Consider the following 20,195-nt stretch of genomic DNA (forward strand, 5'->3'; position numbering starts at 1 on the left):
ATTGCCTCAGTGTATTCCACTTCCGCCAGCCGCTACATTCATGTCAGCCCTTATACCTGCCCCCAGCCTCCCTGCATTCCTAGCCAGCAAATCAGCCGATCGGCTGGCTCCCTCTAAGCTGCTAGCATTGGTACTTTTAGTCTAGCCTCCTACACAGTGTAGTGTAGTGTAGTGTAGTGTAGTGTGTGTGTGTGTGTGTGTGTGTGTGTGTGTGTGTAAATTGATGCACTCCTCTGAACATCACAATCTAATATTTTCCATATAATTTGCAATTTAGAGTTACCTTATATAGGGAGGCAATGAGTGACTAGAACAGGGGAAAGGAATACATTAGAAGATGAATGAATAGCATTGAGAGATGAGATAGTGAAAACAGAATAGGATGAAATAGGTAAAAAGATGAGGCCTAGTAGAAATCCTTGAATAACATAGGAGATACTGAATTTAATTGATGAAAGGAGAAAACATAAGAATGCAGCAGATGAAACAGGTGAAAGCTAATACAAAAATTTAAAAAATGAGATCAACAGGAAATGCAAAATGGCTATGCAGCAATGGTTAGAACACAAATTTAAAGATGTAGAAGTGTATATAATTAGGGAAAAGATAGGAAAAGTAAAGAGACCTTTGGGGAAAAGAGAAGCAGCTGTATGAATATTAGGAGCTCAAGTGGTAAGCCTATCCTGGCAAAGAAGGGAAGGCTGAAAGGCGGAATGAGGTATATAGAAGGTCTATAAAAGGGAGATGAACTTGAAAGGCAGTATTATAGAACTAGAAGAGGATGTAGACAAGATTGAATGAGAGTTACAGTACCGTGAAAAGAATGTGATGCAGCAGACCTAATTCGAAACAAGACCCCAGGAATAGACAAAATTCTGTCAGAACTACTGATAGCCTTGAGAGAGCCAGCAATCACAAAACTGTTCCACCTGGTGTGCAATATGCATGAGACAGGCAAAATACTCCCAGACTTCAAGAAGAATGTAATAATTACAATATTTACAGGTGTAAATATTACTGAACTATCAGTTTAATAGCACAAATTCTTCACATAAGACTGGAAAAACTGGTAGAAGCCGGGTTAGGGGAAGATCAAGTTGAATTCCGGAGAAATGTAGGAACACATGAGATAACAGTGACCCATGACTTAGCTCAGAAGATAGGTTAAGGAAAGGTAAACTTACATTTATAGCATTCGTAGAATTTAGAGAAAGCTTTTGACAGTGTTGACTGCAATGCTCTCTTTGAAATTCTGAAGATATTCTTGAATTTATCCACACTGGATGGGTGAACACTACGGATGTGGTAATAATACTTACGCCAAGCTTTACTGGTTTTGGATGTGTTCTTTGGAAGTTACATGTCCCTTATGAAGGAAACATTCTGTCCTCTCCGCCAATGTTCTGTCACTGCTTAATCTGTACTAGAATTGCAGCCATATAAAGACCTCTTGTGCTGCATCTTAACCTTTGTGTGAGCAGCTTGTCATAGGTCAGCACATCAGAACAATTTGGTGTTTTGGTTTTATGATTTTATTTGCAGACTAAGTCTTATGTAATTCTTTAGTAGCCAGTGTGTTGTACTTAACTGGATGGGTGCAGAGACTTCGGGAAATAGTTTTTGCCAGCAACACTTGATGCTGAAGTTCGCAGTGATGCAGAGAGCATGTGCACATCATTTAAAATACAGCTGAGCCAAGCAGTACCGTAAGAACTTGATGAAGGTTGAGAGTGTTCCTCATTTGACTGCCCTGAGGCACTCATTTTTCACACGCTATTCATCTCAAGTAGGTATTTTTGTCAGTTAGGATGTGTGCCATTCAGAGATCAGAACTGGTTGCTACATTACAAACAATAGTTGTAACTTCTAATCATGGAAACAGTGCAGTTAAGTTTTCAACAAGATTTGGTGGACGTATTTATTGCAGCTGCTTGCCACAGCTTACAGAGTTTTACTTTTTGGGTATACTGCTGATGACCATACAACTTACGTTGTTCAACAGACTATATATTCTTTTGTCTCCACTGTGTAGCTTTCATGCTATCCTGTACACATTGTTGAGTGAACACTTCTGAAATGTGATATGTGACATTTTTTATGCTATCATGCATTGCGTTGACACTGGATTTGTTTCCTACGATTGTTGGAATAATTTTGAAATCTCCATCAGGATACTACATGCCTCCTTTGTGTTGATGGATGTGTTACATGTGAGGCTGAAGTTGGATAGAATAGACATCACAAGGATTTTTCTATAGCAGTGGGAAGTTCAGCACCAAGTCTAGCTTGGCAAGTTGCACTTGTGTTTCAGTATAAAACGCACCATAGACATTCACAAGGGGTAGCTACAGGAGGCATCTGCTCCCTCCTGCAGTCTGAGTGCAGGAGTGGCATTCATTACAAAATTCTAGCACAGGTAGCTGCACTTCTGCTGACCTGGAGATTAAACATTTCGAAGTGGATGGGAAGTACTGTGACTTCAGCAGTCAATATATATCCTCTTTTTTTATCAGACGTTTCATGGGAAATGCAGTCATAGAGCTGTGAATTATGCGGACCAGTGGGTATGACTGGCCAATAATGAAACAAACTGAAGAGATGAAGGCTGCCATGGTTCAGTGCTACGCTGTTAGATGTGGAGTCTTACCAGTCAATTTGAGGGCAGTTGTGAAAGGTTACCCATGTAGTCATCCACTGCCCCGGTGTTATGCTTCATGCAACCAAACCTCAAAAAACTGTAGTTTTCAAACTGCATTTTGTTGAACTTAGTTGCACAAGTCATTATTAAAAAATTAAAAGCATTGAAATGAAAGGTGAATAACAGAAAAATGTTTGAATTCACCACTGAAATATGCTTAACTATTTACCATTTTTCCCCCCCATCAACCATGGACCTTGCCATTGGTGGGGAGGCTTGCGTGCCTCAGCGATACAGATAGCCGTACCGTAGGTGCAACCACAACGGAGGGGTATCTGTTGAGAGGCCAGACAAACATGTGGTTCCTGAAGAGGGGCAGCAGTCTTTTCAGTAGTTGCAGGGGCAACAGTCTTGACTGATCTGGCCTTGTAACACTAACCAAAGTGGTCTTGCTGTTCTGGTACTGCGAACGGCTGAAAGCAAGGGGAAACTACAGCCGTAATTTTTCCCGGGGGCGTGCAGCTTTACTATATGATTAAATGATGATGGCGTCCTCTTGGGTAAAATATTCTGGAGGTAAAATAATCCCCCATTCGGATCTCCGGTTGGGGACTACTCAAGAGGACGTCGTTATCAGGAGAAAGAATACTGGTGTTCTACGGATCGTATCGTGGAATGTCAGATCCCTTAATCGGGCAGGTAGGTTAGAAAATTTAAAAAGGGAAATGGATAGGTTAAAGTTGGATATAGTGGGAATTAGTGAAGTTCGCTGGCAGGAGGAACAAGACTTTTCGTCAGGTGAATACAGGGTTATAAATACAAAATCAAATAGGGGTAATGCAGGAGTAGGTTTAATAATGAATAAAAAAATAGGAGTACGGGTAAGCTACTACAAACAGCATAGTGAACGCATTTTTGTGGCCAAGATAGACACGAAGTCCACGTCTACTACAGTAGTACAAGTTTATATACCAACTAGCTCTGCATATGATGAAGAAATTGATGAAATGTATGATTAGATAAAAGAAATTATTCAGGTAGTATGGGAGACGAAAATTTAATCGTCATGGGTGACTGGAATTCAAGAGTAGGAAAAGGGAGAGAAGGAAACATAGTAGGTGAATATGGATTGGGGCCAAAAAATGAAAGAGGAAGCTGCCTGGTAGAATTTTGCGCAGAGCATAACTTAATCATAGCTAACACTTGGTTCAAGAATCATGAAAGAAGGTTGTATACATGGAAGAACCCTGGAGATACTAAAAGGTATCAGATAGATTATATAATGGTAAGACAGAGATTTAGGAACCAGGTTTTAAATTGGAAGACATTTCCAGGGGCAGATGTGGACCCTGACCACAATCTGTTGGTTATGAACTGCAAATTGAAACTGAAGAAACTGCAAAAAGGTGGGAATTTAAGGAGTTGGGACCTGGATAAACTGAAAGAACCAGAGGTTGTAGAGAGTTTCAGGGAGAGCATAAGGGAACAATTGACAGGAATGGGGGAAAGAAATACAGTAGAAGAAGAATGGGTAGCTCTGAGGGATGAAGTAGTGAAGGCAGCAGAGGATCAAGTAGGTAAAAAGACGAGGGCTAATAGAAATCCGTGGGTAACAAAAGAAATATTGAATTTAATTGATGAAAGGAGAAAATATAAAAATGCAGTAAATGAAGCAGGCAAAAAGGAATACAAACGTCTCAAAAATGAGATCGACAGGAAGTGCAAAATGGCTAAGGAGGGATGGCTAGAGGACAAATGTAAGGATGTAGAGGCTTGTCTCACTAGGGGTAAGATAGATACTGCCTACAGGAAAATTAAAGAGACCTTTGGAGAAAGGAGAAACACTTGCATGAGTATCAAGTGCTTTGAGGGAAACACAGTTCTAAGCAAACGAGGGAAAGCAGAGAGGTGGAAGGAGTATATAGAGTGTCTATACAAGGGCAATGTACTTGAGGACAATATTATGGAAATGGAAGAGGATGTAGATGAAGATGAAATGGGAGATATGATACTGCGTGAAAAGTTTGACAGAGCACTGAAAGGCCTGAGTCGAAACAAGGCCCCCGGAGTAGACTACATTCCATTAGAACTACTGACAGCCTTGGGAGAGCCAGTCCTGACAAAACTCTACCATCTGGTGAGCAAGATGTATGAGACAGGCGAAATACCCTCAGACTTCAAGAAGAATATAATAATCCCAGTCCCAAAGAGAGCAGGTGTTGACAGATGTGAAAATTACCGAACTATCAGTTTAATAAGTCACAGTTGCAAAATACTAATGCGAATTCTTTACAGACGAATGGAAAAACTGATAGAAGCCGACCTCGGGGAAGATCAGTTTGGATTCCGTGGAAATGTTGGAACACGTGAGGCAATACTGACCCTATGACTTATCTTAGAAGAAAGATTAAGGAAAGGCAAACCTACGTTTCTAGCATTTGTAGACTTAGAGGAAGCTTTTGACAATGTTGACTGGAACACTCTCTTTCAAATTCTGAAGGTGGCAGGGGTAAAATACAGGGAGTGAAAGGCTATTTACAATTTGTACAGAAATCAGATGGCAGTTATAAGAGTCGAGGGACATGAAAGGGAAGCAGTGGTTGGGAAGGGAGTGAGACAGGGTTGTAGCCTCTCCCCGATGCTATTCACTCTGTATATCGAGCAAGCAATAAAGGAAACAAAAGAAAAGTTCAGAGTAGGTATTAAAATCCATGGAGAAGAAATAAAAACTTTGAGGTTTGCCGATGACATTGTAATTCTGTCAGAGACAGCAAAGGACTTGGAAGAGTAGCTGAACGGAATGGACAGTGTCTTAAAAGGAGGGTATAAGATGAACATCAACAAAAGCAAAACGAGGATAATGGAATGTAGTCGAATTAAGTCGGGTGATGCTGAGGGAATTAATTAGGAAATGAGACGCTTAAAGTAGTAAAGGAGTTTTGCTATTTGGGGAGCAAAATAACTGATGATAGTCGAAGTAGAGAGGATATAAAATGTAGACTGGCAATGGCAAGGAAAGCGTTTCTGAAGAAGAAAAATTTGTTAACATTGTGTATGGATTTAAATGTCAAGAAGTCGTTTCTGAAAGTATTTGTATGGAGTGTAGCCATGTATGGAAGTGAAACATGGACGATAAATAGCTTAGACAAGAAGAGAATAGAAGCTTTCAAAATGTGGTGCTACAGAAGAATGCTGGAGATTAGATGGGTAGATCACATAACTAATGAGGAGGTATTGAATAGAATTGGGGAGAAGAGGAGCTTGTGGCACAATTTGACTAGAAGAAGGGATTGGTTGGTAGGACATGTTCAAGGGATCACCAATTTAGTATTGGGGGGCAGCGTGGAGGGTAAAAATCGTAGAGGGAGACCAAGAGATGAATACACTAAGCAGATTCAGAAGGATGTAGGCTGCAGTAGGTACTGGGAGATGAAGAAGCTTGCACAGGATAGAGTAGCATGGAGAGCTGCATCAAACCAGTCTCAGGACTGAAGACCACAACAACATTAACCATTTGAGATACAATAATTTTTGTATACTTTATATTAAAAATTTACTTCGGAGCACAAAATCAGTTCTTCTTCTTCTTGACTTCAAAGATACTTAAAGCTCCCGTGCCGATATCACGTTTCATTCAAATTCTTTACGTGCTACTTTGTGCCAATCATTTATGCCTATCTTGTTGCATGTTGTTTGTATTTCATTTACCATCATACATGCATTGGTGTTTTCTTGTTACTATTTGATTTTAGTCATACAGTTATTGGATGGAGATGCTGTTCTAACAAGGTGGTAATATTTTACTGACTCATAATAATTAAGAAGTCAATATTAGTGATATTTGATGTAGGAAAGTTCTTGTAAAATTTAAATTCTTTTAGATTAAAGGAGAGTACTCACTGAAAAGAATAGCATTGAGCTGTCGATAGATGCACACGAAAAAAGAATACTTTCGGAGTTATCCTTTGATGAGCTACAGTGCAATACACACAGAAACACACACACATGCACCTCTGGCCCTACGTGATGCTGACTGGACTAACAGTGCCAACACTTTGTTTCTTAGTGGGGCTTAACTGATTGTGGTGGGGGTAGAGGGAGAGGGAAGTACTCTTTTGTTTTAAACATTATTAAGTCCATGTTTGCTCTAAAAAATTGTTATTAAGTTCTTTTATTTGAAAAACATACATTGAGTTGATGCATGATGAGCTTGGTGTCAATTATTTGAAAACTTTCTTAAGACTGTAGTGGCTCCAGTTATCATTATGCAGAGTATTTTTACATTAAGGTGACTGTGCACTATGGTTTTATATTTAAAAGGTAGTTCACTTAATTTCTGTCTCATTTTCCCTGAATTATTGTTTCATTGTGAGATATATGATCACAGTACACTCTTCTCAGATTACTGCTTCCTTATAAATGTAAATAAAAGCAGCTTTTATGTTGATTAAATGAGCAATAGAAGGTAGAGTTTTAATGCTAAACTTGGTTATAGCTATAGTCTGAAGGATTTCTGAAGTGAGAACGATGACACAGTAGTAAAACTTTTGATTTTCCCGTGGCAGTATCTGAAGTACATGGCAGTGCATGGCCATTCCTCAGTTTGCACCTAAGACACTCGGCAAGACTGTCTCAATGCAGGATCATGCACCACTGGTAAAGCTCTTTTACAAGGACAGTGACTGTGTGCCATTAAGCCTGCAGAAGTTCCATATACTCAAGGGTATGAAAAAACTCATTGGTCCGATTTCTGCCAAGGGTGTGGAGAAAATGATATGAAATTAAAAAGCACATGTTCTTTTGAAGTGCAGTGTGACAGAGGGAACAAAACAGTTGAACGGACATTACTAGATTTGACCACAGCATTGAAGCAGTGGTGTGCAAACATGTTGTGCACGGGGAATTTGCTGAACATGGGACATTATCTATGAGTGCAGTGCACATAAAACTCTACGAAACATCCTGTATTGCTATCCATACAAAATTATCCATGTTCAGGAGTTGCATCATTTTGATTGCCAGTAAGGCAAACATTAGCTCCAGAATTTCTTGCTCGAATGGAAGTGGACAATGAGTGCCATGGAACATTCTATGACGAGATGAAGCCCATTTACATGTCCGAGGACGTATCAATACTCAAAATTGCAAAATATGCAAATGGAAAATCCTCTAGCACATCAACCACAACTGCTTCATTCTACAAAAGTAACTGTGTGGTATGGGTTGACATCGTCGTTTATCATAGGGACATATTTTTTCATGGATATGTGTCCTGTTACGTAAATGCTATGAGACTCTTTCATTTCAACCCTTCAAAAGTGTGGATGTGTGCATAGGAGCATTTTTATCCAAGATGGCGCTCCTCCACACATTGCAAAACCGGTGAAGCAGCTGCTACAGAGACATTTTGGGAATGCTAGGGTTATCAGCCATCATTTCCCTACAGCCTGACCACCCAGACGTTCTGATTCTAATCTTTGAATCGAAACTGCAGGTTGGAATAGCAACAATATAAGGAATAGGTCACATTGCTACTAACCCTAAAGATGACCCATTGGGTTGCAAGCAGAAAGATTGTTACACATGCAGTTATTGGCCTAAGCCTTCCTCAACAAAGAAAACATACACATGCAACAATCTATTTGTTGTGCCTGTTGCAACCCAACAGGTAATCTTTTAAGGCGAATAGCAATTTGTTCTGTTCCTTACTTCGATCTTAATCTGTGTGACCTCTGGCTGTGGGATTATCTGAAAGTTGCTGTGTTCAGTGCCCCGCTTACAAACATAGCTGAATTGAAAGTGCACGTTATGCAATGCATTTAAACATGACCATTGAAACACTCCGATCTGTTGTAGCACATCCTGTTTCTCAATATCAACTTGTGGCAGAAAATGGTGGATAAAATATCAAACATGTCTTGCGACAGACCACAATGAAAAACCAATTTCATTGTTGCTTTTTTGCAGTCGTTTTGCCTCAGAACTATTAGAATCTGGTGTCATTGTTGCTTTTTATGTGGTTTTTGGTTTCAGGACAATTAAAAACTGATTTTTCCCATCAAATATGGTACTACCTTGTTGTGGTGGATGGGCCATGTCCAAATAGGCAAAAGAGTGGGTTGCTACCCAAGTCCTGACCAAGTTACGCAATTCACAAACACTACTGCAGCTGTTGAATGCCAAACTTTTGTGGTTATGCACTTTACAGGGCACAGTTGGTTTAATGTGCAACTCGCACCATAGCCATCATATTGCGACTCATCTATCATTTGTAGCCAAACCCATTTACATTACTACACTTACAGGTCTACCTAGTGGGAAAATTTTCAATTTTTTAAACATTATTTTGTCCTCCTTCAATAATATTCCTTTCAAATTTGATGTAATTGTGAGCAGTGGTTCCTTTTTTACTGCATTTTGAAACTGGAGCTTTAATGATAATCGCTCTGTACTTCAGTTTTTGTTCTGCCAAAGCACCTCTGCAGGCATGTGCATTGTCCTGAGGAAATCTCTGACCTTTCTTTTATCTTTTTCAATACATACCCCTTAATTGCCTTAATCCAGTTAGTCCAGAACGTTGTGTAGTATTTGCCAGATATTGTTTCATACTTTTCAGGGTAATTAGTAAGCAGAATCTTTTCTGGTCATAACTGCGACTTCCCCCTCTCTGTCCAGGGCCATTGGCTACCCCTGGTGCTTTGATTAACTTTTCTTTTCTTATAGCCACAGAAACAAAGCAGTGCCAAATATCAGTTTGATTTTTCTGCATATGGGATCGCTACACACCAAGCTTTCTCGTCATTAATTTCTTGTGTAAGCATATGGGATCGCTACACACCAAGCTTTCTCGTCATTAATTTCTTGTGTAAAATGTACTGTATACTTTCTCTGGTGTAGCATCAGCTATTTTATACACCGTTAATTGCTGATGATTAAATACCTTGTTAATCATTTTCTCAGTGTTTGCTTGTGTAGTTGTAGTTTTGGAACTTCATTCAGATTATCTTGAAGAGAAGTATGGCACATTAGGATTATGTCACCCATCACTTAATTGTTGAAAATGAAAGGGCAAATGTATCATAAACTGTCTCCAACTTCTATGAATACCCATTGGCATGTTTGAATTATTGCGCAACTGGTACCATGATAATGAAATCATAATTCATTGATGTCAATACCACTTCTGTGCCAGGATGACAACTTCTCACTTTCTTGTCGCATGGGAAGAAAGCAAAAAATTGTAACACAAATTAAAGAAGCTAGGATTTAGAAGACTGTTAAATTAAAAGCAAAAAAGGAGGCTGGATGACAAACAAAGAGATGGGTCAAGACATACCAGATGATTAATTTTTTTCTAATTGTGGGTCTGCTCACCATCAGTAATGTCTGTGATGAATCCTTATTCCTACCACCTATATTCTATAAGCGTGTTGACCTTCATAGGAGAAGAGAACAGAAATAACAGAAAAGTTACACTATATTTGTGAATAGTTTTGTTGGACATGGACATGTACTGAAAACAATGCTGTAAGCTAGTTGTAAAACAGTGCAGTCCAAATACTGTGCATTAAATGAATATACAGGGTTGAGAAAAATTGTGTCATGAAACTTCAACCTTGGATAGCTGTTGCCAGTAGGAACCAAAATTACTAATGTTGTGTAGGTCGACAACGCACAAATTTTAAATTACAGGAACTTGGCACCACATGCTCCAATTGGCAGCAGGATTGCCCTGTTGCTGGATGCTCTGGACGACGCATGACCGTGAATGCTCTGCCTGCCAGGTATCGCGATGTATCCAAGGAGGCCTGCACTCTGGGTCCTGGGGGCATATTCGCCAGGGTCCCCTCCCATCCATTGTAGTTTCATGATAAGACGTACACGGAACAAACCTGTCAGTAGCGGTTAGCTTGCATAAAGAAAGTCTTTTACAAATTGTGTCGGCCCTGGAAAAGGCCTTTTTTGTAGAAAGGACATTGTTCACTTAAAGCAGTAACCTCTGACGCGACACAACCTTGCTAACGTCGAACAGTGTTTTGACAAACTCTTTCAAAGATTCCTGGCATTGTCCTGATGTGATTGGCGGCATGTTGAATGTGATCCATTCATTAATTCCTCCTTGTTTCTAGCTAGTTCATGTCTGGGTGGGTGAACTAGAACCTTGAAAGAATCCCCATAGGAAAAAGTCCGGTGGCGTGAGATCTGATAATCACGGGGCCACGTCCTACGAGCACCTCTGTCAATTACCCGGATGTCAAAGAGTTCATTTAAATATCCCAGCACAACACAACTGTTATGTGCGGACACCCCATCATGTTGCAATGACATGCATAGCTGTATGTCCAGGGGAACATCTTCCAGTAGACCGGGTAGAGTTTCTTGCAAAAAGTGAAGGTAATTTTCCCCCGGACAGGCCCAATCAGATGGTCGCCCACAGTGCCTGCATAAATGTTGAGTGAAAATTGATCATGGTGTCCGTGGACATACGTGGTGTGAGGATTTCCCCTTGCCCAATAGTGAACGTTTTGAGTGTTGCAAAGGCCATCTCGATGGAAAGTGCACTTGTCGGTAAACAACACAATGGCTGGGAAGTCGGGATCTCGTGCAACACGTCGCAGAAACCACCGGCAAAACTCTAGCCTGTGCACCACAGGATTTAGATCTTGGGCAGGGTGGAAACTAAATAAATGCTGGTCATCATTCCTCAAAACCTTCCGGACTAACCAATGAGTGACCCCCATGTCATGTCCAAGTGCTCGAGTACTTGCCGTAGGTGCTTCCTCGAAGCACTCAAGAACAGTCATTTCAAATGCAGCACCCCATCGGGTTCAAGGTCTTCCAGCACCCCTTGATATCCCGCTAACGAGACTGTTTTGTCAAGTCACCAGTGAATTGCTGTAAAAGTTTGCAGGTGTAGGTGGTGTCTTGCTGGGTACCATTCCTCATACAACCGTCGAGCTTTATGCGCATTACCATTGGCTAGTCCATAAAAAGGGTGTATACGACCCGGGAAATCCGGGAAAAACCCGGGAATTTTTCATTGTTTTATCTTTCAGTTAAATTTTTGTAGTTTTGGCTGCAGAATTGATTCTCTAGCAAAGAATGTTATTGTATCCTGCTACTGGAGAATGATACTGCAGTAATAAAATATTAACGAGAGGGAAAAAATGAAACTTTAGTGGCAAAGGAAATGTGCAGTTTACAACAACAAAACACCGTGCACGCACAAGCGTCTGCAAATAGCAAAAATATGTCAAAGGCCGTAGGGCTCAGACTCTAAAGGCCGGTTCCCACTAGAGCGCGGCGTGCGGCAACGGCAGCGGCAAGCGTTTTCCGCTTTGACGCGGAGGCTCACGGAATTGGCGTTCCCATCTGGAAGCGGCAGACGCTAGCGGTAGCCAATGACGGACAGCCACTGAGGTACGGGGAGGGACCCACTGAAACGCCCGGTGCGTTTGATTAACTATATCTTACACCTACATGAAGGAAAGACGAAGTTGGTTTAAGACATACGAATTTTTCATTTTCTGTACAACGTACTGTTTCACATATTTCATTATTCATGTTTTCTCATTTAACCATAAACAGATTTCATGACTACCGTTCATGATTGTTCACTATCTCCTAACACATTGAAACAATGTACGACAAAAGAGATTATTCAGATAGTTAAACGAGACAAAAATTTAAAATCTGATACGGTAGCAGGTACAGGAAAACACTAAGAACACAAAGGCTTGGGGGAAGGGATGAAAGTGGAAGCCACTGATAGAATTTCACACGGAGCATAATGTAATCATCGCCAGCACCTTGCTTAAGAATCATGAAAGAATAATACATATTTGGAACAAAGTTTTCGAAACCAGATTTTAAATTATAAGACATTTCCCAGTGCAGGCGCAAACCTACAATACTTTATTGGTTACGAGCTGCAGTTTACAACTAAAGAGACAGTAAATGGTAACAAATTAAGGAAATGGAACTTGAATAAGTCAAGACCTACAGTTTTTCGATAATCTTAAAGTTACCATAATGCAACGACTGACTGAAACAGGGAAAGGAATCCGCTAGAATACGAATGGATATCTTCGAGAGAAGAAGTTGTGTATACAGCAGAGTATGTGAACGAGAAGAAGGTACAGTAGAAATCGTTAAATAAAACGTGATATATTAAATTTGACAAGAGGGAAAAATATAAAAATGCAGCAAATAAAGTAGGCCATGGGAAATGTCTAAACATGACGTTGACAGAAAGTCCAAAATTGCAACGCGATTTTGCACTTGGAAAACATAGGGGAATGAAAATGAGAAAGAACAAAGAAAACTTTGCTCAAAGGAGAAGCAACTGTCAAGAACTCATTTGGCAAGCCAGAACTTAGCAAATAAGAGAAGGCTAGAAAGTGGAAGGAATTTGTAGAGAGGAGAAGGGGAGGGGTTGTACAAACTAACATAAGCACAATGTTAGATTCCTGTAAGATGTCTGAACACGCAAGGCAATACTGATCCTACCACTTAACTAAGTAGACATACGGAAGAACAGCGAAACTGTGTTTATAGCATTTGCTTGTTTGGAGAAAGGTTTTGACAATCTTAATTAAAACATTCTTTGAAGCTCTGGAGATGTCATAGATAAAACAAAGGGCCACAAGATTATCTACAACTTGTACAGAAACCAAACTGCATTTCTAAGACTTAAATGACTTGAAAGGGAAGCAGTAATTGAGAAGGCAGAAGTAGAGAGAATATAAAATGAAGACTGTGAATAGCAAGAAAAGCGTTCTGAAAAAGAAAATTTGGTCACATCGAATATAAATTCTAATGATTGGGTACTGTTTTACAAAGGTATTTGTGTGGTGTGCTGTATTTGTGAGGAGTGCAGCCTTGTATGTAAGTGAAACGTGGGCGATGAACAGTTCTGTCAAGAAGACAATGGACGCTTTCAAAACGTGGTGATCAATAAGAAAGCTGAAGATTAGATATGAGGATCGTGTAACGAAAGAAGAGGTACGGAATTAAATAGAGGAGGAAGAGGAAATTACGGCATAACTTTGACTACAAGAGGGGTAAATTGACAGGACATATTATGAGGCGTCAAAGAGTGAGGACAAAGGGGCTGGGTGATATATTCTGATAATAATCATCTGTTGAAATGCTATTCTACTATTTTATCTATTAATGTAAGCAGTGAATTTACTCTTCCATGCACTCCTCCACAAAACATTTAAACCAAAACTGAAATCAGCTGAACACCAAATCTTTCAATCACTGTCTGACAACTACTGCATTCACTTTCAACTTTCTAGAACTATCACTGGCTAGCCACACACACATACAGATATAAGGAGAACAGAAATAAACAAACATTCGTTTTAAGCATATAATTCTTTAGGTTGGCAACATGTACATAAACAAACCAAACAGGAAGGGACATGAGGTGAACACACTGTAGTTACGACTTCAAATCAGTGTTTTCGGTAAAATGTCTACAGCTAGTGACAGAAGAAAAGAGAGCGAACGTGAAAATGTGCTTATGTTCCATAATCTAAGTTTTAGTTCAACCTCCAGCTTGTGACCAGCTGAGGGGAAAAGCAGATGTCTGCTAAAAACTCGATTCACTGTAAGTAATCAGTTATTCACGTAAAAAAAGATGTGAACTGTTTCATAATCTGCAAGTATCACATATCAAAACAAAACTTAATCATTCTAGATTCCACCGAAGATGCCTTAAAGTAAAAGGCGAAATGCGTCTTGAACCAATAAAGTACACTGGATAAATAAAAAAAAAAAACGTTTGTTACTTACGAAAGGAAATAATCAATAGCTGTAGATACTTAGCAAATGACATCTTATGGCGTACCAGTAAATTAGTCTCGGTTTAACTTCTCATTCCACATGCTATTAAATGCCGTTTAAAACAATTCATCTATCCCTTCTGAAAAACTGTAGTTACTTTCATATCTCGGTAGATAAACAGATTTTGGATATTTATCATGCGACGAAATACATGACTGTTTACAAGTTATCGTTTGCAAAAAAACGCGTTTCGATTTCTTGAACCGTTTACGAAATTTGCAGTTGATACAACCACATGGTTTACGACGAGCAGGACGAAGTATCGGTCGCGTTGCGAGCGACCCGCACGCGGTCACCGCACAGCCCGTCCGCCGACATATCATTCAATATCTCGAGAACGGTGATAGCTATCGTTCTGCCTTCAGCTTTAAAAACAATTTGGATATGTTGACTAAATTTCATACGCAGTAATGTATTACCTAAAATGAACTGTACGCAAAGTCCACGCAATGCGTTTTTACCTCTGCACACTCATTAAAATTTCGTGTAAAGGTTTACGTAAATGGGATACAGCAAGTAACCACGACGAATAACGAAAAGAAATTCGGTCCTTTATCGAGAGAAGACATCAGGCTGTAACATGCCAGCGGTTCGGCGAAAGTTCGTGTGGCCCGGGGTTCCGTACCTGACGTCACGCTCAGCGCGTTCTGTGATTGGCGGCGCGCACCTGGAGCGCGGCAGCGGAAGCGGTTCGCATGGTCAAACCGCGACGCAGAGCCCGCCGCGCCTTGCCGCTGACGCCGTTTCCATGGCAACCACGCCGCTGACGCGCGGTTTTGACGCGCGGCAGCCCTAGTGGGAACCGGCTTTAATTCTTCATAACAATAAACCGCTTGCTATGAGCATGACGTCATAACTGTTCACATTAGGTTCGTTTGACCAGTTGCCACCGGTCTGTTGCGCATGCGCATTTGACTCGCGTATAAGCAGTACTTCTCCCGCTTCCCGCTATTTGAAGTTGGGCTGTCAGCTGTATCGGCAGTAGCAGCAAGTAGCCAGATGCAAACGAGAAAAATTTTTCTCCCGCGCCCTAGCTGCCAGATTCGCGCTTGCACAGAGTTGTAGCGGGCAGGGGGCTAGTCTCCACGTGACCCGTGTTTACGTTAAGTGATTTCGCTGCTTCTCTTCGTGTACAGCTCCCACGTCAAATGAAAACAAAACGGATTTCTGTGGCCGGGAGCTATAAAGTGAATTAAAATACATTCACATAATTACGATGGACAAAAATATATTATTAATTTCAGTTTTCCGATTTGATTTTATTTCCAAGTTAGTATCAGTCTAGCTTTAATCGCCTCGCAGAACAATGAAGTTCTTTTTGCAAGTTTGCAAAAGAAATTTGGCTTTATTAATCTTTCCGCTGAGGCAATCATTTTATATGAAACGAAGTGTTTTGTTCTACAGTATTGGCTAGTTCCAATTGTTCGCTGAATTTCAAGTGCACGCTGTCATCTTTGCCATGTATGGCATTATGCCATAATAAAGAACCTAAAATGAGATCGTAGAGTACTGGTACACCAAGAAAATTTACATCCCAAAAACCACACTGAAAAGCTTAATATCAGATGGGACCTACTTCATTGTGAATCTGGAAAAGACCAATTTGCGTTTCAAGTCGAATTATGCATTTTAGTATGGTTTACGAAATTCCGATGCGCTTTGGAGTATTCTCTGATGCCCTGTTCTTTTATTGTGTAATGTAAGCTCTCTTAGTGCTTTATACACACGAACATGCGGGCTTCCTACACCACTGTAGTTGCACACGCACAGTAAAGCCTGTTTTCTGGCACTCTCTGGCAACTGGTAAATCGAACCTATTCCTAACAGTCTCCAGATAGTATTGCGAACGGTGGTTAGAAAAGCGTTACTTTCAAAGTAAATTTCTTTTTACGCAAGATGAATTATGTTACGTGTGAGAAAGTGGGATTGATATCTAAATCACAGAGCGTTCGAAACTGAACATTTTGAGGACCAGCCACTTACAAGAATTTCGAGCCGAAACATTTATGTCATGATCTTAAATTTACTGGCACATTTGTGTGATGTATCTTAAAGTATAACACACGCAAAAAAGATCAATATTTCATGTGAAAGCTGAGCTTCTGTTGTAGAGTGTTAATCTTAGAGACCAATATTATATGTGAAAGCTTAGATTTTCTTGTAGATATACGGTACTGTGTACATTAATGTAAACCGTTAACTTTTCCTCTTGTGTGTTCGCGCTATGTAACCAGTGATCTTGCTATTGGCGACTATAACACGTGTCCTATGCTCTGAATAGCTGCTGTCATCGGCTGGCGAGATCTCGTGGCTTGAGATATGACTCGCTTACAAAAGGACATCGCAACCTCGGTTTCAACGCTCCGGAAGTTAACGCGCTGTGTTTGGTGCAATTCGAATTTATACTTTCGTAATATGAAAATATGCAGCGTATATGTTGCTGCAAATCAAAGGTCTTTCCAAAACTTCTCTCTTTTTTTAATTAAAAGTCTCTCCTAAACTTCTCTGCCCCGTCTTTTCTTTTTTTTTCCCCGGGAAATTCTACGCGATTGTATAAAACATTAACCATTCAAAGGATTGATAAGTTTTACAGTTCCGAGGGAAAATCTACGGAAAACCTACTGTCACTTAGCATAGAAAAATTGTATTTTCACCCGGGAAAAAGCATATTTTTTAAACGGGATATCCGGGAGAAATCCGGGAATTTTTTCTTCCTTGTCCCCGTATACACCCTGATAAACAAAAACCATATCTTGTTGCTCTTCGAACAAATACTTGCCACCATGCTTACTGTACGCCTAAATTGCAGGTGCCGTGTGTGTGGTCCGAAGCGAAGATTACGTCGGAATGCCTCTGACATTAGGTGGAGACAAACACCAAGATCTATTCGACGTGTGTGCGTATCACATTGGGGCAGTGACAGGGCGAGGGACGTTTGTATATGTGAACCGAAAACCTTAACGCTACCCGTCAACCAACCAATGGCAGCAGGGCAATCCCAAGGCCAATCGGAGCGCTTGGCGCCAAGTTTCCATAGTTTAAAAATGGTGCGTTGGCGACCTACGCAACATTAGTAAGTTTGGTTCCCACTGGCATCATATATCCGGGGTTAAAATTTCGTGACACAATTTTTCTCCACCCTGTACATAAAGCTCATGGTGTGAACAGCAAATGCACTTAAAAAAATAAAGGCATTGCTTTTCAGGAAATACCAAAAATGTAGAATATTATGTTTAGGCAAGCAAATAATAATAAAAAATTGTAAGTTTGAGGATCTTTAAAATTAAAAAAAAATGTATCATGGAGTTCCAAATAATGTGTCTTTTGTATGTTACTGCAGGTCATATTGGTGTGATGGTACCAGATGTGGACAAAGCTTGTGAGAGATTTGAGAAGCTTGGAGTTGAGTTTGTTAAGAAACCAAATGATGGTACGTATAATAAAACTATTGCCCAGGTTTCTTTATAAGTTTTTAACCAACTACCAGCCACTAAATTTTTGCCATATTTTCAAAAAAATTTGTTGTTTATTACCATTGCTGGTTTTGAAGGATTTCATTATTGGATGGTTGTGCTGCATTTACAGAGCAAACTGTTAATCAGTTGCTTAATGTTTTGAGTACCATGATGCCCTGCAGTGAAAAAGTTTTGAAATTTAAAGTAAAATAAAGGAAAACTGGAGATTAACAGGGAGAATATTTGCCACATCTGCTGACAGTAAAAGTATCCCAGTTTTTTTCAAAACTAGAATGTTTTTCTCTTGTGCAAAATATTGCATTGACACACTTATCGCTGTTTTGCATTCTTTCATCAGCGCAATGATGAATGTTTCATGCTAAAATATCTTAATACTTGAACACTGAAAAGTGTGATCTCGCATTAACAGAATATTGATTAATAGAACACAGATATGCTACAGTATTTACAGTAGGCACCAGATACTGGTTGAGAGGTGGCAATAATCTCATTACTTTGGTGACAACAGCGAATATATGATGTAAATAGTAGCAAAAACTAGCTGAACATGTTCGAGAGATGATAATATTACATGTGTATTTTGACATAAATTATACGAGGAGCAAAACAAAAGTAACTGGAATCGTCCTGCTGCCCATCACGTACCTATAAGACCGGGTTGTACCACAAGAGAACTGATGTAGGACCTCTGCCAAGCAGCATCATCCAATGACAGGTGTTCTTTCTGTGGGTCTGTAGTGTACTTGTGAAACAAAGAAATCACTGTAAGTGAAACTGCAAAATGTGTGTGTGTGGTTCTTTATTCTTATTTTTAATTAAATATTAGGCTTCTAAATATTTTTAAAAATTGTGGATCTGTAAAATAATTTATTTAGTTAGTGAGTGTTTTAAACCTAATTTTTCTATACAACAATGGCAGCTTCGAAATATTTACTGAAAAATTAGCTTTTCAACTTTCTTAATTATTTGATTGTCATGATTCCTTTGTGAATGTTGTTGCAAGTGCACTATCAGTAATTCAGTTCTCATTGTTCAAGGTTCTAGAAAGACTGGTATGAGTCTCTTGTGTGCAAATAAATAAATAAAATAAAATAAAAAAACACACACACACACAGTATGTGCCAACAAACATATGGAGGTTGATCAGTTTTATTTGGTGAGAGCTTTAATGCAAGGAAACATTGGTATCCCTTGGTCCAGTACAGAGTAATTCATTAATTTGATTAACCAAATTACCTGTGTAATTGAATTCAGAGAAGCAAATGTGTGTGTCGTTCATCCTTGGGAACTAGTTCACTGGTGATCGCTCGTTTTTGGGAACCGTTCATTTTTACTCGTTCACCGTTCATTTGTGCATGGTATATGGTTCTTATGAAAAATTGAAAATTAGTGGTATAGCTGGCTCAAGATGGAAGGCGCCAAGAAGAGGCACTTGCCTCCACCCTGGAATATAGAGCTTTATTTCGCAACAGAATTCTCACTCAATTATAATTTTTGTTGTGATTCTGCAAAACCTCTCGTTTAGCCAACTGTAACGTTATGTGGCTGTTCACAGTGAAATAATGTAAGGTGGTGCATGAAAAACAGGCCCAAAGTGCAGACTGCTCGCCAATTACGCAGGATTTGTTGACCGCTACGAGCACAATAGGTAAACATGTAATAATTAGGCAGTGAAGAAATAACAAATAAGCTAATGCAGACAACTTCGAAACAATAGATGACGATTGGTTGGCAACAATGAGCAGTCTACTACTCGGGGCTGATTTTTCGTGCGGCACCCTGTGCCACTGAAATATTGTAGGAGTTGTGATGTTCACTTTACAAAATGTGACACCAGAAACTCTATTATGGAATGCGGACATCATTCAGTTGTAAGTCAGCCTGCCTGCCACAACAATGAACATGGTCTTTTACCTTGGATCAAAAAAAGACAGAAAATGGCCACTCGTGTGTGCCACGCCAACTTCCTATGCATGTGTGATAACAAAAAAACTCTTGCTTTTTTTACAAGTATTTCTTCTGCTGCTTATCGAAATAGTGAAACGAGCTGATATGCCGCTGTGTTACCTGCAAAGATGTATGTATTACATACCACGTAATTTTATGTAATTATAAAACACATTTTAATTACTGGTCAAAACACATTTTAATTACTGGCCATGGACACTGAATAGAATACGAAAAGAACCAGATGTTCAGAGTTCAAAAAAGATTTGAAATGGATCTAG

General features: G+C 39.7%; 1 protein-coding gene across 3 annotated transcripts in view; it reads left to right on the plus strand.

Moving 5' to 3' along the window:
- LOC126457343 (lactoylglutathione lyase) overlaps positions 1-20,195 on the plus strand; it is a 133,296-nt gene that overhangs the window by 109,112 nt on the left and 3,989 nt on the right. For all 3 annotated transcript variants that reach the window (XM_050093563.1, XM_050093564.1, XM_050093562.1), the window contains exon 5: positions 17,832-17,921. In XM_050093563.1, the coding sequence (XP_049949520.1) occupies positions 17,832-17,921 (90 nt within the window). The remainder of the gene's footprint in view (positions 1-17,831; positions 17,922-20,195) is intronic.

This window comes from Schistocerca serialis, chromosome 2 (assembly GCF_023864345.2).
Source record: "Schistocerca serialis cubense isolate TAMUIC-IGC-003099 chromosome 2, iqSchSeri2.2, whole genome shotgun sequence".
NCBI classification, from domain to species: domain Eukaryota; kingdom Metazoa; phylum Arthropoda; class Insecta; order Orthoptera; family Acrididae; genus Schistocerca; species Schistocerca serialis.